The sequence below is a fragment of the Aythya fuligula genome, chromosome 6 (assembly GCF_009819795.1).
Source record: "Aythya fuligula isolate bAytFul2 chromosome 6, bAytFul2.pri, whole genome shotgun sequence".
NCBI lineage: Eukaryota > Metazoa > Chordata > Aves > Anseriformes > Anatidae > Aythya > Aythya fuligula.
Genome location: NC_045564.1, coordinates 25,315,727 through 25,339,170, shown reverse-complemented (window position 1 = coordinate 25,339,170; position 23,444 = coordinate 25,315,727). Strand labels below are relative to the sequence as shown.

Sequence of the window (23,444 nt, the reverse complement as noted above, 5' to 3'; positions counted from 1 at the left end):
AATGGGGACCCGCCGCGCCTGCGCCAGCCCCGCGCGCACTGCGCCTGCGCGGCGCCGCCCTCGCGCCTCTAGAAGGCTCGGCCCGGCCCGCCGCGCGCATGCGCTCCGAGAGGAAGGGGGGCCGCGCCCCGTCCGGATCATAGAGAGCTACGGGGTGGTGCTCGCTGCTGCTCTCGGTGGTAAGGGGGGGGCGGTGAGGTCAGCGCGCGCAGTGCGCATGCGGAAGGGCGGAACCCGCGGGGCGGGGGGGCCTCGCTGAGGCGCTGCTTCCGCTTCCGGGTGTTGTTGCTATGGCAACGGCCGCGGGAGCCGCGCGGGCGGGGCCTGGCCGCAGACCCAAGGCTTCACTTCACGGCCCCACGGCCCCGCACGTGGGGCGCGTTCGTTCACTCGTGTTAATAAAAATAAATAAATAAATAAACAAACAAACAAACACACAACACATGGCCCCTGCACGTCCCTCAGCACCACCCTGTCTCACACCATAACCGCCTGGCGGGGGGCGTTCCTCATTTCTTTATACTCCTGGTGTTGTAGGGTCAGCCCCACAGCCCAGCGCTCCATAAAGCGGCGCTGAGGCGCAGCTGGGTGGCTTTAGGGACCTCCTTCTCTTTCTTCCTAAATAAAAACTGCGCAGGAAGCGTAACTCTTTATTCTTCCCTTATGTCGCAAGGCTTCAGGTGACCAACACATCAAACTTGGAGGCTCCCCTGTTGTGAAATAGCAGCCTCTCGCTGCATTTTCTTCACAGCTTCAGTGTAAAACAGGCAGACTCCGCACATAAATAAATTCCTCTGTCATTTAATCACCTTCAGTGTTTCGGTGTTTTTGTTACTACATCACCATTTCCCTGCAGGGACTTTCAGGATAGCTCATGCCCCCGTATTTAAGATAACCCCATTGTATTTAAGATAACCCAATTGGTCCATGAGCAGCAGGACAAATGAGGCCTGGTTTCCTACAGATTTGGGTTCTTTGTCCCTCTAATCCCCAGGGCTTCCTCAGCAGCCCTGCCTTCCTTTATGCACCCTGTGGCACTCCCTGCAAGGAGGGGACACCACAGCAGGCGGGTTTACCACAAAGCCCTGCACGTGTGGGGATCGCCTGGTGCTGCTGCCAAAGGAATCACTCCATGCCCGCGTTCCCTCCTGCCTTCCTTCCCTCCCTCGAGGCTGGCAACGATCTCTCTCCTCCAGTTCTCATGAAACCTGAGATTCTTTCCTCAAAAGGGAAAAGAAGGGGATGAGCCTGACAGCTGAGTAGAAGCAGACAGACCGCAGGCAGAAGCTTCGCTTTCATGAGGAAAAGAAGTCTGAAGTAATGCTTTAGAACTTGCAGATTTTCTGCAAACTTTAGAAAAGCATGCAGCACAGGCACTGTTCTGATTCTTCCCCTTTAGAGTTCTTAAAAATCAAATCACTGCTTCCCATAGTATTGCAAACACTTCATCCTGCTTTCTCTAATAATAACTGTCCCTTGATGGACTTTTTTTTTTTTAAGCTTTCCTTTGGAATCTCACAGCATCTCAGTATTTCTCACATCTGCTCAGAGATGGCTTTTCTTGATGGAAACCTATCAAGAAGACACATCAGGACACTCTGAGAGGAACCAGATCTACACTTCCTGATATGATCAAGTCTAAATGGATAGCTCAGAATTTCTCTAAATTTAGGTGACAGCGTGTTATTTCCCTACCAGTCCTTGGCCACTACAGCCTCATTTCTGAAAGACCCGATTTTACTCACCTACCTCACATGTGGGTCTCCAGCACAGGCAGGAGTAGCGCAGCAGGAACTGCTGTCTCCTAAGGTTGTGCTGTTCCCAGTGAAACAGCACAGATCTCTCTCGTCCACCTGCAAAATACACTGTTTTCTGCTTGTTGTGAAGAGGTGCGTGCCTATACGCATGAAAAAAATACAGTCCATTTGCAAGGTGAAACAGATCAGCTTACGGACATCTGCAGATAGGGCGCAAAATGCTGGAAGGAAGGGCAAAGTCAGAAAACTTTCTTCATATAAAGGAATATAATGATATATGAGCTTTCCTTTAAAACACTACTCTTTCAGACAAAAACGTCAGTGAAACAGGACTAGTGGGAAGCAAATGGAAGGGCTGGGAGGAAGAGAGGTTCTCTTATTTCAGTAGGAACAACTCACTCGACCTGAGCAACCTGCTCCTCCCTTTACCCCCAGGGCCCTTTTGCAACATGTCTGCTCAGGAATGCGAGGCTGAGTGCTCCAAGGTGCAACATGTTCATTTACAAATGACATGATGATAGGAGCTGCCCTCGATAGCACAGGACTGGAGCCAAAGCCCAAGTTGCTTTCCTAGAGCTGAGCGTTGGAAAGCCACGTTTCCTTTGCGTGTTGTCCCAGCTCCACTGCTGCCTGCAGGCATGACGGGTGGCACAACTGAGCTGGTTCTCCGTAACACTGCATCTCTGGCGCTCACATCTCATGCCCAGATCACTTGAGCACACTTGTGCTGTGCTAAGGAGAAAGCTGGGCTGCTCCAACAAAGATAAATCGCAGGGATTAGCACAAGCTGCTGACCGAGCTTCTGAGGGATCCTGCTTGATCACAGGCTCCCCTCCTCTAGGCTCACCTCCTCCACCCCTCGCTTACCTGTGAGACAGGGAACAAGCTCCTTGCCAACGCGTGAAACAGAGAGAGCAGTAGCTAGTCTGGATCAACACAAAATTTAATAATTCCTCATTCTTCCCCTTGTACAGGACAGTTGCTGCAGCCCTAGATCTCAGTTCAGACAATAACTATGCCCTCGCACTGCGATCTTTAATTGGCACTTTCCTGCCAAGCCTCAGCATTCTGCACTTCGCTCCTTCCACGTGAGAGCTGCCGCAAACAAAGCAGCCCGCTGACCCACTTATCTCCCACGTGAAGGCACACGAAGCCTTGCTTCGGTCACCAAACAGAAAAGAAAATCCGATAGCACGAGGTTTTGATTAGAGGGAAGTGAGCAAATGGCTCCGAGGCTCACAGGGTGCACATGGGCACGTCTGTGTGGCCCCGCTCACTCACAGTAAGGTGGCCACCCAAGGAGAAGCATCACATGTAATCCAGGAAGTGTTAATTGGGGCCTTTTTTTTTTTTTTTTTTTTTTTTGGTTTTGTGACTCTGGAGTCCAAGCTGAACCCCCCAAAACTGAACTGGCTACCAGAAAGCTGCTGCTTTCCACCCTTTCTGACCTGAGACAGATCTAATGCAGTGGCCTAGAAGGCGAATGGTTCCTTGTCTTAGCTAGAAACAGGCACCAGGTCTCACAGCTGGATCGCAGCTGCACGTGCCCCCATTTTTCCTGGCTGCCCTCAGGCTTCTGGGAAGAGGAATTTACAGGCCAAACTAAGAGGAATCCCATTTTTGTCTTACATTTAAGCTTACATTAAAACACATTTCAGCCCCATTTCCCCTTCCCTCATAATACTCCACTTACACTCTTTCAGATGGATTTATCCCTTCCCGTCCTTGTTCTGTTTAGTCTTCTTCTGATTTTATTTCATCTTTTTTCCACCATCCACAGCCTTACAATTACGCTCACATCTCCTGTTTAATACATGCACGTCACACACGCATACCTTAGCAGCACGGATTCTTTTAATCTTTGGAAAAGGTTTCCTTTTCATCCTCACCCAAATACTAAGTCAACTGGAAAGTGACACATCAAGGTTAGGCATGCAGTCTGCTCTTGACAAGGGAAAAGCGCTGAGCTCCGCAAGAGAGGCTAAGTAAGTGGATTAAGATCCTTTTCAAAGATTAGGTCACCCTTCACCCCAAGTGCAGATTCCTCCCGAAATTAATGCAAGCTCTTACGAATTCAACGGGAGGGCTGACGTTGAACAACAGCACAGTAAGTGTACCGCTGAACTGACTGTCCAAGTCACCGACCCCAAATGGTTGGTAAAAACCCACTGCTTGAATCTGCATCGTGTCCTAATACAGCAGGATTTCATCTTGTAAAGCTACGAGCCGGGGGGGAAGCAGCTGAGGCAGTTGTTCTCAGGACCAGACCTAGGGCTGCAGCCTGTCTGCTGTGACCGCACTGGCATCACACCCAAGGGTAAGGCTCGCCTCAGGAGAGGCCATACGGCCTCACAGGTGAGCATTTTGCCCTCACACAGCTCCCTCCTGCCCAGCCATAAAGCTCCGGCAGCTGGAGCAAACCCGGATGGTTTGTTTTTCAGGATTTAGTTCAGAATTCCCCTTAAGCATCACCCAATAAATAATTAATGTGTTTGCATAGGAAAGCTGAGGAAGCAGCTTTACGGATTTGTCTGACATTTCCTCAGCCCTTCGCTCCTGGGCAGCTCAACGGCCCAGCCTCCCCAGCCGCCAGCCAGGAGGCTCGCGCAAGCTCAGCCTGGCACCTGCAAGTCTCACCGGGTCCCTTCAGCACTGCAGAATCACAGCCTTCAGGTAGTGGTTTGCTTTTCTCCATCTAGGGCTGCATCCACATTCACGGGCGGGGCTCCCAGGGCTCGGGGACGTGCTCCACATCTCCCTCATCCCAGCAAAACCACAGCACCTCCTGCCAACAACAGCCGGGCAGCACCCGAGCCAGGTGCACAGCGAGACCCAGCTGCTGCAGGGGCTGGAATCAGCCTGCAGGGACGGTCACTGTGTGAAGGGCCAGCCCAAAATACACGTGCTGCTGTTCCACTCGGGCGCCAGCTCTGTGTCCTGCCCGCAAACCACGCCGCAGCTGAGTAACCTACCGCACCGACCAAATGAAGAGGTAACAAACCCGCTCCTAGCGCTCCGCTCGTCTTCGCTGCAGCTCCCGCTCTGATTAATTGATTGCCTCCCTTAAATCCCAGGCAGAAGCGTTTCTTTTGTTTTCCTCTTTCTCCCATCCCTCACCAAGCTCTTTAGTGCTGCGCATCCCTCTCTGCATTATTCAGCACGCTGAGCTTTACTGGGAAGCCGCACGCAATGAACTGCTTGCAGTAAAGCAGCCCAACGTTTCAAGAAAGCCTCGAACCAGCATTTTCTCCCCCTGATCAGAGCCAAGGCTTGTGTAGGAGCCTCCCCGTAGCGTATCCTCTCCCAGCACAAGAGATCCATGTAGTTACTGGCCACAGGGACCGGGGTGTGTAACATTTCCCCAGCTGGCTCTGAGAGCTGCTGGCCTTGGGCAGGGAGGGCTGGGCCTGGATTTGGGGGCTCAGGCAGGCACACGAGGCTCTGCCCACTGCCTCTGACCCCACAGCAGCCAGGGTCCCCTCGGTCATGAGGGTGCAGGCCACTGGTGCCTGGAGTTGGATGCCACACGGATTTGGGGGTTTGATCACAAGCTCTGGCAAAAGGGATGTGTTCGAACAGCTTCCTGAGCAGCGAGGGAGTTTGGGGCAAGAGGAGGATGTGCAAAGCAAGGACCAAACACCCCAGTACCATCAAGGGGAAGTCGATAGAGGAGGACTTTGCCAGAGCTCCCCCTGCCTCTGCTGGTGCTTCCCTTGGAGAGGACATGACACCACCTCTCAGAGCTCCTCCCTCGCACCACACACTACTTGCAGACTGCTTGTAGCCCTGCTCCTCGGGGCTGCAGACACTTTAAAAGCCAGGTATGCAAACTGACAGGCTCGTTACTAGCAAGAGCAAGCATCACTTGCCCAGCCTGCTCTCCTCCTCCACCTGGGACCCAAGAGCAGGCACCTGGACCTTGGCTTCCAGCACACCACGCTGCATCTAACAGACCACCCACAAAAAACATCAGGCCACATCTTTAATTTCTAGCAGCCTAACACTTCCAAGCTCACCAATACCTTTTTCTCTAGTTTGGCTTCATCATCCCTCTCCCGTTTTTCCAGCCACTTCTGCCCTTCTTTCCCTTTTTACTTCCCGTACTTCATGCACTGGGAAATCCTGTGTGCTCCTCAGCTCCATCCCCTTCCTGCAAAGAGGAATCTGAGTAAGTGTGCAGATTTTTCTCAACACCCAGGTGCTTGTGAAGCTTGAGCACAGTGCTACACCCACAGGTGGCCAACAAAGTTCCTCCACAAAGTCACTCAGTACAGAAGGGCAGAGAGCTTGCAACTTACGCCTTGCAGACAAAATGCCCCGCGCACCTTTTATCCCTGTAAAACAGCCCACGGCCCTACACCCAGCGGCCAGGAGCTCCACACGTGTCCAAGATGAGCGTGCAAATGGCTGGAGAGCTGAGAAATGAGACCCGGTGCAAGGACCAGAGCACAGCTCCTGACACAGCACGGCTGTCCATTTGCTACGGAAACTATGCTTGGTGAGTATCAGGTGTCCGAATTTCTGCTTACGTGCATCTCCCAGGACAGCAGCGTATTAATAACACGGCAGCCTAAAAACAGAAGCTATCTCCAAGAAAACTTACCCTTCAGCTGAGTGCCTTGCTCACTGACTGTTACTCAAATGGCTCTGAGTTTTCCTTCCATGAGATCTGCCATCTAAGCAAATCAGTTCGCAGATGGCCAATAAGCAAAAGGAAAATTACAGCAGGAAGAGGATCTTATGGCAGGCACAGTTTTCATGGATGCCTTCTTCCCATCAAGGCTCACATTGGCATACAAATCTGGAGAGAAAGCAGCAGCCAGGGTGCTGCGTAAAGACACACACCTTCAAGAGATGTGCAGAAGCACACAAACAAGCCCCTGGGAGATCTCACAACGGGACAGGACAGCCCAGGCACGACAAGCACAGTGAGTGAAGCCGCAGAGCCCAAGATGGAAGAAAGCAGCCAGCTTAGAGGCGCAGCCAGGTCACTGCAAACCGCACGGGCGAGGTTTCGTTCTCGTTCTGGAGCTCATTTCCCAGGGAACCTTACGCCCCATTTGTCAGAGCAGCACGTCCCCACACAGCTGGTACGTGCTGCCCCCCTGTGCCAGACGGCACACCAGGCACTCAGCTCCACACAGGAAAAAGCACAGCCCCGCTTCTTCCTCACCTTGCCCTACCAGCCCTCTTTATTCACTCAAAGAATATCTATTTTTTTTAAAAAGAAAACCGCCCATTCTGGGCAGACGCACTCTGTTTCTCTTCTGTTGCTCTCTGCTGCATGAAGTCTTGTAGCAGTCTTGTAGGACAAACTCACCGAAGGGGCTTCCCCCACACTTAAGAGTGACAAAGGAAAACTGTCTAATTTCAGTCACTGTGCACACACGATTATTCGAGTGATCAGGTGGGACAGGAGGGAATTAGCCTGCCAATGGTTCTGATTTCTCCTCTGCCATGAGTCCCCCTGAGAACAGCCAAGGAACCAGCAGCAGCCACCCACCTGCGCAGGCAGTTAGCACCTGGGCTGTCCTCTGAAGCCTTCTGCCAAGTGTGAGCTGGAGCAGCGCAGCAGCAGAGCGTTTAATCTCAGGCAGTAAAAGATCAAGGCCAAGTAGCTGCTACAAAACAAATCGGAATTTCTGCGTTGCTCAGACGTGAAAGAAAATTCAAAGTCTACCTGCACAGTCCAACCGCACCTCCAGACAGGACAGGTTAAGTCCAGAAGTCAGACGCAGGCTGTGAGCACACCTCCCACATCTAGCCACACCTTGGCAACCTCCTAAGGCAGGATCCAGTTTCTGGAGCAGTGAGTTAACACCTTCTCTAAGAGGAAAGCCCTCAGCGTGGGTTCTGTAGCATCTTCCCACACCAAAAACTTGAGAGAAATGCCTGTTGGAGACTTTTTAAAAGCATCTCCAGCTTCTGTACCACCTCCAGTAGGTAAAGGGCAGCTGGGCAAGAGATGGGCTGTAGGCATGCAGCTTGTCCCTGTGGGCACGTCAGCCTTAACAGTTCCAAGCCAGCTCTGGCAGGCTGAGGTGGGCAGGAACACACCTCACGGCACAGCCAAAAGCTGTGCTGCTCCCTGGCCTCGTACCAGTGACACAGCCCTGCCTTCCTGCTCCTGCCTCACCCACCCAGCGGCTCCTTATGGTACTGCAGGGAGCTTATCAGCCCCGGGAGCAGAAGATACCCTTCTGATTGTGTAATTATGTGAAAACTCGCATACAGCACAGATATTCAGCTAAAGAGAGGCGCTACCAAGAGCCAGTACAACTAGCAATGGTTAAAAACTGTATTTTATAAGCCAGTAAGTATAAAATAGCGACCCCATCAGCAGGATCAGAACACACAGCCTCACATGTTCTTTCAGAACAGGGGGTACTGGAGAAAGAGCACAGAACAAACCGAATGTTCTGGCACAACAACTGCAGGCATGTCAGAGAACTCGCACTCATGAGTGCAAAAACCAAGACAATCTTCAAGGGCAGAGAAGACTGTAGCTCCCCGCTGGCTAAACAGGAGGGGAACGATTTGTGAACGCGTTCCCTACCCGTGAGAGGCTGAAACAGCCTAGTGAGACAAACTGAGCCAGGGCACAAGTTCCACCTCACCGGTGTTTGAGTTGAAGAAGAAAAAAGCCACCAGAATTTTAAGTCTATTTCTGTTTCTCCAGGTTGGGTTCTTTTCTTTGCCGTTTCCTTGGTCTCTTCACAGGTTTTTTAACACTTGCAGGGGGCAGTTTGAGAGTTATTTCCTTGTCATCTGCGTCGTCATCTGCTTGGTGAGCTTGCCGGCGCTCAAGCACTGTAGGAGTACAGACTGGAGTAGGATCCTGAGGAGATCAGAAAAACAGGATTCATTGCAAAGCAAAGCACCTGCCGGAAAAAGTTGTTGCGGCCTCTGTGGTACCACAAGGCTCCTCGGTCCAGCTCTCCTGCAGAACTTCCACGTATCAGGGAAAATTGTTTTCCTTTCATAATCATCTTTGGACAGTATTGCTTCAGACTAACAGTGCCATCTCCAAAAGAGTGTGAAAAATAAATGTTTTCTAATATGTCATTACACTGATTGGTTTTCTGAACTTGTTTCCTGACTCAAAGTACTCAAAAATCCAAGACTGAAAGAGTCAGAAAAAAAACACTACATATATTTGAGAATGGCATACAGAAGTGCCATACTTGAGCCCACAGCCAAGCTGAAATACTCCAGTTTCATTCTCTCAGTAATTTCTCAGAACTCAGTTGACCAAACGTATGAGTTGCCCTGCCTCCCTCACAACCAGCCCTGTCCCCAAAAGAAAATCAAAACACATTAAATAAGTCATTAAGCAAAAAAAAAAAAAAGCAATGAAATAAAACACATTAATACCTTCCAGACCTTTTAGACTGTCAGTGTCTCAAATCTGAGTCCCGATGACCTGATCTGTCCCTTCACCCTACTGCCAGTTTTAGTTGGCATTAACTTTCAAGTACTGGAAAACCATGATGAGAGAGCACGAGGGAGGAGGGACAAGAGAGCACATAAGTGGGGTACACAGCATTAGATCACATTCTCTGTTCAATTCCATTTTGGCAGGAGGCTGGCATTAGGTTAGCGCCGAGCAGCAGAGGCTGACAGCAGGCTGTTGCCTGGGCACACCTCAAGGCAAGCTCCACTGGTCGAGTAACAGCGCGCTGGGCAGAAAGAAGCCTTTGCTGCTGAATACTGCAAGAGGATAAGGAAGGGAGTGAACCCAACCACCTTCTTCCTTTCAAATGTGTTCATCCACCTCAAAAGAGGTGCTTCTGTCACAAAAAATCTCTCAAAGGAAAACAATATCTAAGTTTGTGGCACTGCAATGGCTCAGAAGAAACAGCTGCAGACCCGAGACACCTGCCGCAGGGTGAGTGGTCGCAGTGCTGGGCACCGCCAGGACTGTTTGGTCTTACCTGGCTGCTCAGAGAAACGCTCAGTTTTGACTTGGACTTCTTAACTTTCCTTTTCTTCAGAGCAGGCCCCTGTGCAGCCTAGGAAGCGAGACAGATCAGGCGAGTCACTACAAGCTTCCCAGATGAAAACGTAAACAGTCACCTAACAGCACACAGACTCCTCTGCTTTGTAACTACTGCAGCGTTCCTACAGCAACCACCCCCACACACAGCACGGGGGTTTGGAAAAGCCCCCGTTGTTTTTCTGTGACCTACAGATGTATTAAAAACATGGGATACCCTCCTGCTGCCTATAGGAACAGGAAAAAGGAACTTCTCCCTTTTGCTGCTACTGGTTTACTCCTCTAAAAGTAAACTCACACATACAGAGCATTACACTGTAATTTTAGGGAGCTTTTACACAACTCTTGACACATGTAGGTCTCTGTTTTACTCCAGGTCTCATGCCAGTTCCACATGAGACATGATTTTGGTATTTAGCACATCCTTAGAAGCAAGTTTTCACAAAACACCTGTCAGAACGATCCCAGACTTACAAATCCCGGGAAGCTGTATTTGATGCCCCTCTCAGCCAGCCGCTTCCGCAGGCGATTCTCCTTCTGCAGCAGCCGCTTTGCCATCTTGGCCTTCTCGGCGAGTGAACGTATCTTGTTGTACCGCTTGACTGCTGGCTGGGAAGGCTTCTGAAACATCCTCTCGCTGTTTTTGAAGAGATCCTCACGAACCTTCTCAGGAGGCACAAACTGACCTGTATCGTCAGCACAGGACACCAGGTTATAGCACAGCTACTCCTGTCACCAAACCCGCTCATGTAACGCCCTTCGGGCCCGCTGTAACATCACCCACAGCTACACCAGAACGCCACTACAGCAGTTCATGAACAGAGTAACTAAATACTCAGTGGTAAGACAAAGGAAGAGAACACTTGTTCACTTGCACCCAGAAAACAGTCAGAGAAACCTGATGTGCAAGAATTGATGCAAAGGAATATGAGCAGTTACACCAACTCATGTTCCTTTACAAAGCAATGCCTGAGAAACCAACTAATTCCCTTTATCTTTTGCCCCAAATAACACTTTACATCTAACTACATGGACAGCAGCTGCAACAGTAATAAAAGAAAAATTCCCACATTAAAGGAAATGGCTCTACGACACAGCCCATCCCTGGCTGAGACTTTGTGCTACACAATGAGCATGAACCAATACAAAACAAAAACCAGTAGGAAACAAAAGGCTGCTGAGGATATTCTCTACATGCAAGGAAAAGCAAGAACAGCTCAGTCCCACAGAGAATCGTGTTGGGCCAAAGCTTCATAAAGAGACAAGATCCCTCCTGTAGTTCAAAGAGAGAATATAAATATGCATGAATTTGCTTTTGCGTTAGACAATGGACAGCTCAGTTTATACTCACACTTCAGCAGTCTTTCTGAAAACAGGTAGTTGTTCATCGTGTCTGCAACAATCTTAGCCACATCGTCAGACTCAAACTCTATAAATCCGTAGCCTTTACTGCCTCCTGTCTGCAAGCGAGGGCAGAGAGAGAGCTTAAACGATGCTTTGACACACTAATGGCAAATACTGCCACAGAGTTCTGTGAGGCCATGAAAAGCACCAGATTTAGTCCTAAACTGGCCAGATAGCGTTCCTTAACATACACCTATGTATGAAACTGTCTGTTCATCGATATCTATGTTAAAAAAAAACAAACCATGCATTGCTGTTGTTGCTACATGGATTACACAGTAATATTAGAACATGATGATACCCGCGATGTGAGGAGAAGTGAAATTTATGGAGCACAAAGTGATGAGGAAGCTAACAAGGAGCCTTCTCCATGACATTTTGCGATCTACCCTGGATTACTGCATTCCGGCACTTCTCACTTTAGGGTATTTACTTAAGGACAAAGGGTGCTACTTAAGAAGTGTCACAAAAACCGCTCGTTTGCAGCCCGGAGACTCACGTGCTCCCAGCCCCGGACGCAATTTCCGAGTTCCCTGTTTAGGGAGCGCGGAGCCTCCCCCCGCCCGCTCCCGGAACTGCAGCGAGGCTCCACGCGGTGCGCGCAGAGCACGGGGAGCGGGCAGGGCCCCGCGGGGCTGCTGAAGGCGCTGCAGGACGGACAGACGGACGGGCAAACAGACAGACAGACAGAGAGGAGGAGAAGGGAGAGGGAGGGAGGGGGTCGCAGCGGGGCTCACCTTCTTGCTGCGGGACAGGCGGAGCCGCGTGACGGTGCCGAACTGCCCGAAGTACTCGCGGAGCTGCGGCTCGCAGAGGCCCCGCGGGAGGTGCCCCACGTACACCACGCCCGGCTGCAGCGGCTCCTGCGGGCACAGCCGGCGTCAGCACAGGCACAGGCCCAGCCCCGCCAGGCCAGGTCAGGCCAGGCCAGGCCCGGCCGCCCCCCACCTCACCCCACCTCACCCCACCCGACCCCACGGCACCGCAGAGCCCCCTCACCTCCTCCTCCGCCCGCTTTTTGCGCCCCCTCCTCGCCTTGCGAGGGCCGCGCCGCGCCTGCGGCTCCAGCGAGAGGAAGGAGGAGGCGGACACAGCCCCTGCCCCAGCCGCCGCCATCTTGGCCGCCTCACCACAGCCGCCGGAAGTGCCCCCCTTCCCTCCCTCCTCCCCTTCCCGCCCAGGCGTTGCGCATGCGCAGCGCGCGGGCGGCGCTGAGGCGGCGGGCGCCATGTCGGTGAGCGCCATGTTCGTGGCGCTGCAGGGAGTGCTCACCGCCGACCAGGACGTGCGGGAGGTGGGCGCCGGGGGACGGGGCGGGACGGGGAGGGAACGGGGATGGGGCTGGGAGCCGGGGGGAACCGGGCTGACGCCGCGCTGTGCCCGCAGGAGATCCGCAAGGTCGTGCAGGCGCTGGAGCAGACGGCCCGCGAGATCCTGACGCTGCTGCAGGGCGTGCACCAGGGGGGCGGCTTCCAGCACAGTGAGTGCCCCCCTGCATCCCCCGCATCCCCTCCCTGCCCTCTCCCCCTGCCCCAAGCCGCCGCTCTGCCTGCCCGGAGAGCCCTCAGGGAAGGGGAGAGGCCCGGCGGGTCCGTGGGTGCAGGGAGATGCCCCTCGGCTGTCAGCTCCAGGGGTGGTTTTGCAATGTTTAGTAGCAGAGATCTGTGCCTGGCTCAGTGCGTTCTGCTATTTTCATTTTTTTTTCCTTCTAAGTCAGGGAGGGAGCTGGTCCTGGGACTTGCAGGCCCTGAGAAGGGACGCGAGGCAGTTAAACTGGCAAAAAGGAGAACACTCAGCTTGCCGTTCATCCGCTATCACAGACAACAAATGCACGTTTGGCCAAATGCACGCTCAGTAGGCCAAGTGTTAACTCACGGTAACGCGCTGTCAGCTTGTCAGGTCCTCCACTCACAGAGTCAGTAATGGCTTTGGTCAAGCTTTGTGGCAAGTGATAGAACGTCAAGTAACAAAGATTGTTGCACAGAAAATAGCACTTCTCAGGTGTTGCCTGCTGTGACTGCAGCGTGGTTTGATGATGGTTGAATCCCGGTAGTGCAGCGCTTCTCAGCATTCATACAGCTTCATAGCAGTTGGAGGCTTGAGAGAAGGCAATTTCCGCACGGCTCCTTGGCATTAAATCCCTTGCAGCACGCAGCTGCTTTTCCCTGTTCTCCAGGGCCTTGAGATGCCTCTTGGCTAACGTGGCTCTCACTGGGCTTTACACCTCACCTCTCTCCCAGGGGGCAGCGCATTTCTGTGGTGGCTGCTTCTGGGGGGCTCTGCCTGTGCTGGGCAGCGATGCTCAGCGTGCAGCTCTGGGGTCAGCTCTATCTTTGATTCTTAAGCAGCTGCAGCGAAGGAGCAGAGACCTGAAGCGTCTGTGCCTGATGGTACGGGCCTGTAGTTGGGGCCAGTAAGCAGGAGGTGGCAGTGTGTGCGCGAAGCCAGGAGGCAGTGTTGGTGCGGAGATCCAGTGCACATGGGGCAGGCTGAGGCCCAGCTCATTCAAATGCTGTAAAGGAGCACTGCAGGATTTTAAAACAGAGCAGGAGCAGTTTCTTTTCCTTGGATTGCTGACAGCGAGCTGCCTGCCTGCTCAGGGTCTGGCTCCTGTTTCAGGTGCTGACCCTCTGTGTTGTCTCGCCCCTCTTGGCAGCCCCAGTAGGGCCCTGCAGCCCCTGCCCTTCCTGAGCTGGGCTGTCCATTCGTATCCCCCGCTGTTCTCCAGCTTTTATGATCCCCCCGGTGACCCTCCCAGTCTTTTCTCCTGTCAGAACCCACTACAAAATGGAGTCTCCATCCGTGGCTTAAGTCCTATAGCAGTAGTAATGAGTCACAGTTAGCGGTGACAACACCAGGGTCTCTTGTCTCAGGTTCCAAACTGGGAATGGTGTACGTCAGGCAGCCCAAAGCCCAGGAGTGTTTGTTACCTACCTGTGACTCAAGGTGTAACAATAAATTCTTCTCAGATCAACCTGAATGCCTGTAGACTGTCGTGCCCAAAAGGGAGCAGCGTGTTTAAAGGAGCGTAAGCAACGCTGTCTGCTTTAGAGAGCTCTCTGTTTACAGATCCGTGTTCCCTGTCAAGCACTGAATGTTGCCCTGTTTCTCTTCCAGTACCAAAGAAATGTCAGAAGGCTCGAGAACACTTCGGTACAGTACGCACACAGATGGAATCCCTGAAGACAAAGTTCCCTGCTGATCAGTATTACAGGTGTGCAGCCCACACAGCCAGGCATGGATGTGAGCGCCGCCTGGGCGTGTTTGGCACCATTGCTTTGGAAGAGTAATTTGAAGGTTTATGAGCCTGATATTTCTTCCTGTTTGAAAACTAACCGGTAGTAGAGAAGTGTGAGTTTTTATCAGCACCACTTAAAAATGCTTTTGCACAAGCTCTTCTCCCTTTATCTTTTTCCTTTGTTACTGAAAGGAAAACATAAGAAATTGGTGTTCTATAGGAGCAGCCCGTATTTCTGAAAGCAGAACATTTGCTGCTCTATTAATTTAAGTCGTTAGGTTGGGGATGTTTCTGAAACCAGCTCTAAGTCTGCCATGAAATGGCTGTGTGATACTGCAGGTTCCAAGTGAAGTCATCACCCTTACATTTTGTTTGCTGCCAGAAGGGGACAGTGTCTAGCAAGAACAAACCAAGGAGCAAGAGTCTTGTCAGCTCAAATCTGCAGTGCTGGGGTGCTGAGGAGCTGATTTTAAGCTGGTGTAGTTTTGATGAGCAAAAAATACTGCAAAGTGCTATGTGTAAAGGTGAAAAACATAATTAATGCCTAATGCAGGCATTTAAAACGCTTGTTGCCCAGCTCTCCAATAATAGATGTTACTTTTTTTTTTTTTTTTTTATCCTTGACTTGATGTTTTTCCCAACAGATTCCATGAGCACTGGAGGTTTGTGCTTCAGCGGTTGGTGTTTCTGGCAGCATTTGTAGTCTACTTGGAGTCAGAAACGTTAGTGACCCGGGAAGCTGTTGCAGAAATACTGGGGAGTAAGTTAATGTTGTAACTGGGGAGAAAGTGCTTGTGAAATGTTCAGATGTTGCAGCTTGCAGAGGCGTATGGGGGAACAGCAGAACTTAATTTCTTCCCAAGAAATGGGTTCCAAAACTTATCTGGTACTGGATTTTATTACATAAACAACAGCTGCTTTTAGAAAGTGGGAATCAGAAAAATTAATGTAAGAAAAGTATTTATGCATTAACTAGTTCTTCATTAATGAAAGGCATTCATGCAAATTGCCTAGTCTACCAAAAGAGTAATAAAAAGATGACAGCTTGCTTTTCTCACCTTTTGTTTTTGGTATTTAAAAAAAGGGGAAAACAGGTTTTTGTACTATTAAGAGAATCGCTGCCTCCCAGAGGAAGGGATTTGAAAAAAATCAGGAAAGGTGTTTGTGTGCTTGTTTTTTGTTTCCTTGTTTTTAAAAAGGACTCCAGGCATCATTCCTGTATATTAATGTAAATTCAGTTGTTCTGTTAGATAGTTTTTGCATGTGCAGCTGAGGCTGTATAAGATGCTAAATCACAATGCTACAAAGAGGCAGAAATTGTATCATATACAGGACAAGGGTGACTTTTATTTTGCAGTAGTATTTCATAATTTTGGTATTTCAAATTAGCTCAAATAAACAAACGTAATTTCAACCTGCTGGTTTCACTGATGTTCAGTATCACCTGACTACCACTGTTTTTTATCTTAGTTGAAGCTGAGAGAGAGAGGGGCTTTCACCTGGACATTGAAGACTACCTTTCTGGTGTGTTAACTCTTGCCAGTGAGCTGGTAAGGAAGATATTCATGCATATATTTGGGTTGAAAGTGACCTTAAAAAATTTAAAAAACACTTTACCTATTCTTAAGTTGATTATATAAGTTACGGTTTGGAACACCTTAGTCTGAACTTCTAGCAAAAGGCTTGTCTGTATGCCAGAGTTGTTCCTCGCTGATATTTTAAGCTTTAAAGTAGTCACTGGATCGAAAATCCAGGGCTCCGGTCAGCAGAAAGGTAGATGTGGATATAATTTAGCTGACTACCTGGAACAACTCTGCTTCGCTTGGTGAAGTAACTGAAGGGAGGCGTGAAGTGATCTGGGAAGATCCCTCTCATGTTCTCCTTCCTCTCGTAGGCCAGGCTGGCGGTGAACAGCGTCACGGCTGGTGACTATTCTCGCCCTCTCCGTATCTCAACGTTTATCAACGAGCTGGATTCTGGCTTCCGCCTCCTCAACCTGAAGAACGACTCCCTGAGGAAGCGCTATGATGGCCTGAAATACGACGTCAAGAAAATTGAGGAAGTGGTTTACGACCTGTCAATCAGAGGACTCAATAAGGAGGCGACAGGCGGCGTGGCTGGAGAGAAATGAAGGATGCTCGTTTAACAGCATCAGCAATTACCTCAGATGGTTGCCAAGCTAGGAGGCGTGCTAGCAAAGCCTTCCTACCGTAGTTTAGAAGAACCGCAGCTGAAAGCTGCTCTCTATTTTCTTACAAAAGGTGTAGTACGGGTGTTAGATCTCAAAATGTTTTGTAAAATCATGGCTAGGTTAGTGCAGCAGGCCCTCTGTTTCCGATGAAATTCCTCTGTCTGATCACGTTGCTGTTCTGTGCACAGCAGCAGCAGAGGCAGTACCTCCCCGAGCTGAAATTCCCACTGGTTCCGTGGTGGTGTTTCACTGCCCCAGCAGTTCCGTGCTCCAGCTGCTTCTGCTCACGCACCTGTGAAGGTGTGTGCACAGCGTGCAGCTTGGTGCAGGTACAGACCACGTTTAAGTAAAACTGTAAATATCTATGTTTTTTTTAAGACACTGTTTTTTCTTTTTTTTTGTTGTTTATTAAATCTTTACCTACTTAAGTTGAACAGATCTGCATAACTGTTCATTAACCAGCTCTTTTTAAATGGTTTCAGTTAACGTGTCCCCCCTTGGAACCGGTGTACTGCACCTGGGCACGTCTTTCTCTTTTTATTTTTTTCCCTCCAAGATCCCTGCTATCAGTGAGTGCAAGGTTTTCTTAAATACCTGCTTTCACTGGCTGGTGTTTGATTACCCAACATGAGTAAATGTTGAGTTTTAACACAATCACCTTAAGAACCCTGTATAAGATTTTTTTTTTCTTTCGAACTAGCGAAGTTTATGACTACGGAGGTGTTAACTGACAAACTGCAGGTAGCATTTGAGTTGTAACAACCTGTGTAGGCCACAGCTGTACCTGTTTCCTGGGATTGAAAAGAAAAATGATAGTTCATGTAGTAAAATCTTTGTATCCCCCAGAAGAGGGGAAATTGTTAGTTTCAAATACTTTGCATGTAAGATATTTGCAGGTACCCACAGCCTCTTCTGTTCATGTAAATGGACAGGTTCATACCTCCCCGTGCGTTTGTTCTCTTGTCCTAAATGACTTGGAGTCTTCCCTTTTCCTTACTGCTTCAGGTGGAGCGCTAGGGTAAAGGAGGAAAAACTCACTGGTTTAGGAGGAGGAATATTTCCAGAGGATGAACGTGAACAATCAAGCTTATGTGGGGCTTACTAGTGTTTCATTTTGTTGACAAATATTTCCCATTGTTCCAGTTAAGTTTTTATTTTGTTTATTGGAAGAAAATGGTTTCTTGGTTACTTTTGCCAATAAAAGATGTTTTTTGATTTTGGCCGTTTGCTAACTCTGCCTGTTGTCTGATTATCCGATGTTATTTGCTTCCCTTCCTGGCAGCTTCATCTGAAATACCCTAATTCAGCCTTCATCCGTACTTAGAAAATAATGTAATTGCCAGCGTTGGTGGGACGCTGCTAAATGGAGCGCTCTCACCAGCGTCATGTGGAGCATAAGTCAAGCTGCAAAGAGATTGCATGGTTTTGTTTTCTTTTTACTTATAGAACAAGTTAAATTGGAGAGCCACGGAGGAGTTTATTAGTACCGCATCCAAGATGCAGCAAGGGTCACCTTCAGAGCATCTTGGATGTAATGTTTGCCCTCATCCGTTGTGTCGTCTGTCACGTAGCAGAGGCAGACAGTAATGTCCCTCCATCCCAGCTGAAGAAAATGAGGGTGTAGCTTCCTGAGCCCCTTGGCACGGAGGCCAGGTCTTCAAGTAGCTCTTTGTTCTTTGCTTCTGCCACTGTTTGCTTCTTTCTCACTTAACCCCTGTGGAGGTGGGAGGAAGGAAGGAACTTGAGCCAGTTCGCTGCCAAAGCCAAATGCTCCTGAAACAACGCCCTGAGGCTCTGGGACGGGGCTTTGCAGACCAAGGTCACACAGGAAACGCGTGGGAGCAGGGAAATGGGAGAGGTTTTCTGAGCATCACTCCGGTGTCTCTCAGGTTGGAGGACTCCTGCCACGTGGGGATGGGGCGTGAGGCCGTGCGGCAGGACGGGTTTCTGGTGGCAGGACACGTGCTTTGTGCTGGCTCTGGATGCACTTGGTCATGCAACAGGTCTGCTTCTGTGTGGGAGCCCGTGTGCTGAAGGAAGCTTCTTGGCAGATCCTAGGGCTGCAGCTCTCCTATCTGATGGGGTTTCTTGTAGCTGGTGAGAGGCGGCAGTGCTGTGCCACAGGTGTGGGCATGCAGATACTGGGGGAGGGATGACTGGAAGAGCAAGTCTCTTCTCTTAGGGCTTAGGAAACGTGCGAGTTGTGGCATCTTCCTGGCCAAGGCACCGTGAAGTGCAAGTGCCTGAGCAGGGGACAGCCCAGTGTTGTGTTTCTCCAGGGTGCTTAGGAAATCTCTTCTTCCCTGTTCCTAAGGCTGGGGAGAGCCTGGTGGCTTCCTCTGGAGAAGCATTATTTACAAGGGGCAGGCTGTATTGTGTATTCCCAAGCCTGGGGAAGGGAAAAGGAACCAGCAAACTTTCTGCCTAAGCTACACCAGGGAGAGCTGGGAGCACGCATCTGTCCGCAGCTTCCTCTGGACTGTAGGACCTCCTGGCCTTGACGGTGAATCTGCACATTGCCCTGGGCCTCAAGCAGTTGTCTTTGTCTCACAGCTGGGAGCAGAGGAAAGAAGGGAAGAATCAGATTTATTTAGGGCTCTTCTCTCACCCTTCCCTTTCCCACAGAGCAGGTAGCCAGTGGGAAATGGCTCTGTGAAGGCTGCAGAAGCCCGCTGGCTCCTAATGGATCAGATGTTTGAACCCCAAACAAGTAACTCCTGTTTGGTATTGAACACTGCTGGCAGCGGGGAGGGGGTGAGTCAGTGCAGGAGCACTGGAGAGTCTGACTCAACAGCCAGCACAGCTCTGCTGTGGAGCACTTCAGCCTCGAGTGTGTTCCAGGGAGTGCTCTTTTGGATCGTCTTTGTATTCATGTGCGGCTTTTTTCCCCCATCTTGACGTCATTTCTCTGTGTCTTCTTTGCCTCAGTAAAAAGGGCACTCAGATAGTTGATTAACTGTTCTTTATTTATAGCACTGCCTGTTCCATCCCCGCAGGTCAGATCAATGCGAGTGCTGACCTGAAACCAGCCAGGAAATAGGGGCGAGCAGCTCGGTGGCACAGGATGCCACGCAGACCCGGGGTGGTTGTTTAACTGGCTGTGCCGCTGGGGTTGACAAACCGCAGCCTGAATCCAGCAACCTCTTTACCCTGGCAATTGTTAAAGGATGTTACCACCTCCAGCCTGCCCTTTGCTGCTGCCAGCGCACGTCTTTGTGCAGTGAGCTGGATTAAGGACCTGCTCTAGCTGAAACAATCCCTGTTTTTCAGCGGCGCTTGCTCCCAGCCTGGTTCAGCACGCAGTGCAGCACCCGCTGTGCCAGCACGCAGAGGGAGGCTCCTTCCCCTCTACCTGCGGTGCCAGCTGTACGTTCACTGAGCTGTAACACGCTGGTAAATAGTCTGCGTTTCTTCTCGCAGTGACTTAACTGCTTCCAGTTCTGTCAGAATGGCTGAGGGTTTTCTCTCTGGGCAAATAACGTGCCTGCTTTTTGCCGCAGAGTGGTGACTCCGGTGCTGTAGAGCCTTGCTCCTGTTTTTCAGCTGGTAAGGTCATGATGTGCCAAGGAAATCAACAAGAGCAGAAAGTAAACACGGGTGGATGACTCCTGGGGTCTGCCTGTGGATCCTGACCTCTGCTACTCGCCAGCAGTCCATCTCCCCTCGTTAAAGCACTGTCTGCTGCTGGGGGACGTGGTGCCGCTGTGCTGAAGTGTGGGGGCTGCTCAGAGCCTGTCGAATCCATGGAGCATCATTAAGCGAGGGCTGGAGTCTGAAAGGAGCTGTCCTTGACAGCACAGCATCTCCTGCACGCCTGGGTCAGGCACGAATTATTCGGAGATGCTTATCTCCCTGCAGGTTTTTCTGCCTGTGGTTGTTGTCGCTTCAAACTGCGTCACTTGTGGCATTCTCTGGGCAGCCACCGCTGGAGGATTGCCCTGCCTGAGGGGAACACCACTGTCCTAAAAACAGCCCTTTCTTGAGAGAAGGGGAGCACGCTCTTTTGTTCACCTGCACCTTCACACTGTGGGTGTACGAATGTCTGACCTGCTTCTGTTGGGAAAATGCAAGACCCTGAAGCCCGTAAGTGTGCTGCCTGCTCTCCAGGGAGCCTGCTGGCTCCTGCCCTGGCAGGGGGAGCTCTCTGACCTTCTCTGGGTCTGCACCAGGGCCCTGTGCAGCTCCTGCCAGCTGCGGTACAATCTGCTGGCAACTGTAAAGGTGCTGCAGAAAGCCTAAGGGGGAGAAAAGATTTGATCCTTCAGCCCCGGTGGAAGAACCTCAGGCTATAAGGGCCTTGTGCTCTTCATGTGTTTTGGCTACTCCAGCCCGTGGGATCTGACGTGTGTGTGACTGCCTCGTGACCTCCAGGCTCCCCACCCTCCTCTGCCAGCCCTCCTGCAGCACCCAGAGAGATATTTGGTGCTGGTCCCCCCAGACGTGGCTGGCACCACAGGGGAGGCTCCTGTGCTGGGAGGAAGGGTTCGAACCCAGCGCCTGGGGCTCCACCACTGCTGGAACAAGGATCCTGGGTCTGCTCCTAGGACCAGTTGTTACAGCTGCCGGATACCTGAACCCTGAAGGGCTGTCTTGGACGTGGTGCTAGAAGAATTGAATTCTCTTCCTTTTGAGGATGCTGGGGACGAGCGCAAGAGACAGTGCAAGATTCCCAGACTCACCTTCTGGAGATCTGGCTTCCTGGGACTTTAGCTTCGTAATCTTTTCATGAGCATCAAATGACTGAAGTTCCCCGCAGGCAGGAAACATGAGATCATCTCAGAGCTTTTTTTTCCACAGGATTTAGGATGTGCTGAGGTCAGTCTCTCGGTCTCCAGTGACAGCTACAATAGCTTCTTGCTGCCAGACCAAAGCTGGTGTTCCCTTTCAGATGCGTTCTTGATCCCATTGCAGAGATCCGTGACGAACCTCACTTCTCTTAAGGACAACCGTGACTGTACCAGAGGATTTGGCCCCGGCAGCTTTGACAGCACAAACCTGACCGAGTCAAACCTGGCTGCAGGCCCTGCCCTATCAAAGCCAAGGCCCGTAACTGCTGATCCCGTATCTGTGTTCCAGAACTGGACCCGAATTTCCCAGCCAAAACAGCACATGTTGGGTGACCTCCACCCCAAATGTGTGTCCCCTGTCACCTGTGGGGAGGGTCCCATCAGATTCACTTCTGTGTCTCAATGCTCTGAGGGGTAACAGCAAACCTCTGGCTCTGCTGGGGTCTTCTGTCAGTACCACTGCACGTTTTCTTTCACTATAAAAGGGAAGATCTCTATTTGTTCCCTGAAGCAGGTATCTCTGCTTTCTAAAGCATTTACTTTTCATCTCCCCACGTTTTCTAAGGCTGTCCCACCCAGCATGCTGGCTTAAAGTGGGTTTTCCTTCCTTCAGTACCTGATCTCACTGCTGCTCTTTGTGTGTGTGTGCCTTTTGAGGTAAAAACTGCAGAAACTCTATGGGAAAGCCTACCTTCTCTCTCTCCTTTTTTTTTTTTTTTCTTTTCCCACCTGGTAAGTGACCAGTTGACTTTTTTTTTTTTTATTTTTTCCCCTAATGTAATACTTCAGAGAGGATGTCTTCCTTCTGGCCTGCTCATACTAGCAAGGTAAGTGCAGTTGGAAGGAGTCTTGAAAAGTAACCCGAGTATGGTTAGTCATTAAGTTTTTAGTATTGTCATTCGTGAATTCTAAGAGGTGTAAAAATCCTGTAGAGCCCTAGGAAGGCCAGTTTGGAACAAGTAATTACTTCCTGGGCTTGTAGACAAACCTGTTCCCAAGTGCCATGGGTTATAAGAGCATTTTGTCAGCTTAATCAGAAATGGAAAACTACAACGAAGCTAATCTCTGGGGCTGTCAAGTAAGATGTGTACATGTGATACTGAAGGACCTGGAACTTCCCAGGAGAGGGATCATCCAGGTTCAGGAAGGTGCCTGAGGATTATGGAAACTTACTGCCTTGTTAGTGCGCTGACACCGCTCCCCCTTCCTCTGCAGGCTCACCCCACAGCACGAGTGCTCGCAGGGCCAGAGGGATTGTTCTGTGCTTGGGCTCCCTTTCAACACCTGTAATTTAAAAGCAGGCACGCAGCTGAGTACACACTGGATACGTAAAAGATAAATAACATTCAAAACACAGCCTCTGCCTCGCCTGACAGGTTCCACAATCAGTCTGTCGCTTGCCGTAGCAGGCTGTCCCAGATCAAAGAGCTCGTACTGTTCCCTGACCGCAGGTTTTTTAGGACAGGGCTACAGCGCCGAGTACACGTCCTGCTTGTAACTCAACAGAGGGCAATTGTTTACCGACCTTCTTTGGGGGAGTTTGCCTGGTTCGGAGGAAATAGGCCCTGTTTGCTACCAGCCTAGCTGGCAGGTGTTTCCTGTGATACCTAGAGGAACCCAGAATGTGAAAAACTGAACAATCATCCGTAGGCAAGATTGATGCGAAAAAGTAGACCTCTTACATCTACTTATTGTTCTCTAACCTTTTGGAACAGCCAGGGTGGCTGGGGGTATCTCGATATAAAGATACGACTGTGCAAACAGCTCATGGCTGGATTCGGTTGTGGATTGGAGTGGAGAAAACCATCGTGCTAGAAAGTAATCAAAAACCTCCCAGAAAGGAGCAGCTTTCTGGGGCTGTGAAAGCCACTTGCTGTTTAGATAAATTATTAGGTTACTGTGCTTATGTCTTCTCTTAGCATGACTGCCACTGGAGGGAATGAAGAGAAGGCAGCTGCGTCCTTTTGATCTGGGAAAGAAAAGGAAGGTGCAAGGAGTTGGTGCTTTGTGCCTGTCGTGGGAATGGAACTGGAAGGCTGCTAGAGGCAGAGCTGTCAGGAGAGTGTCAGAG

At 50.6% G+C, this 23,444-nt stretch overlaps 2 protein-coding genes across 2 annotated transcripts; one reads left to right on the top strand and one right to left on the bottom strand.

Moving 5' to 3' along the window:
- Nucleotides 1-8,041: 8,041 nt before the first annotated feature.
- On the bottom strand, nucleotides 8,042-12,274 carry NIFK (nucleolar protein interacting with the FHA domain of MKI67). The gene is made up of 6 exons (XM_032190190.1): nucleotides 12,157-12,274; nucleotides 11,895-12,020; nucleotides 11,105-11,213; nucleotides 10,228-10,439; nucleotides 9,692-9,769; nucleotides 8,042-8,595 (listed from the first exon to the last, which is right to left on the bottom strand). The coding sequence occupies exons 1-6, from the start codon at nucleotides 12,271-12,273 to the stop codon at nucleotides 8,419-8,421; spliced, it is 819 nt and encodes a 272-aa protein (XP_032046081.1). The 5' UTR covers nucleotide 12,274; the 3' UTR covers nucleotides 8,042-8,418.
- Nucleotides 12,275-12,383: 109 nt separating this feature from the next.
- Nucleotides 12,384-17,818, top strand: TSN (translin). Its single transcript, XM_032190512.1, has 6 exons — nucleotides 12,384-12,451; nucleotides 12,544-12,637; nucleotides 14,275-14,371; nucleotides 15,040-15,155; nucleotides 15,866-15,945; nucleotides 16,290-17,818. Exons 1-6 carry the CDS (start codon nucleotides 12,386-12,388, stop codon nucleotides 16,524-16,526), a joined length of 690 nt encoding a protein of 229 aa, XP_032046403.1. The 5' UTR covers nucleotides 12,384-12,385; the 3' UTR covers nucleotides 16,527-17,818.
- The last annotated feature ends 5,626 nt before the right edge of the window (nucleotides 17,819-23,444 follow it).

What these genes read in the sequence shown, in the direction of transcription:
- NIFK (XM_032190190.1), bottom strand. Translation starts at nt 12,273, where the DNA reads ATGGCGGCGGCTGGGGCAGGGGCTGTGTCCGCCTCCTCCTTCCTCTCG. An exon ending in AAAAGCGGGCGGAGGAGGAG is followed by an intron (nt 12,021 to 12,156) that starts GTGAGGGGGCTC and finishes CTGTGCCCGCAG; the next exon opens with GAGCCGCTGCAGCCGGGCGT. An exon ending in TTCAGAAAGACTGCTGAAGT is followed by an intron (nt 10,440 to 11,104) that starts GTGAGTATAAAC and finishes CTGACGATACAG; the next exon opens with GTCAGTTTGTGCCTCCTGAG.
- TSN (XM_032190512.1), top strand. Translation starts at nt 12,386, where the DNA reads ATGTCGGTGAGCGCCATGTTCGTGGCGCTGCAGGGAGTGCTCACCGCC. An exon ending in CCGACCAGGACGTGCGGGAG is followed by an intron (nt 12,452 to 12,543) that starts GTGGGCGCCGGG and finishes CTGTGCCCGCAG; the next exon opens with GAGATCCGCAAGGTCGTGCA. An exon ending in TGTTGCAGAAATACTGGGGA is followed by an intron (nt 15,156 to 15,865) that starts GTAAGTTAATGT and finishes TTTTTATCTTAG; the next exon opens with TTGAAGCTGAGAGAGAGAGG.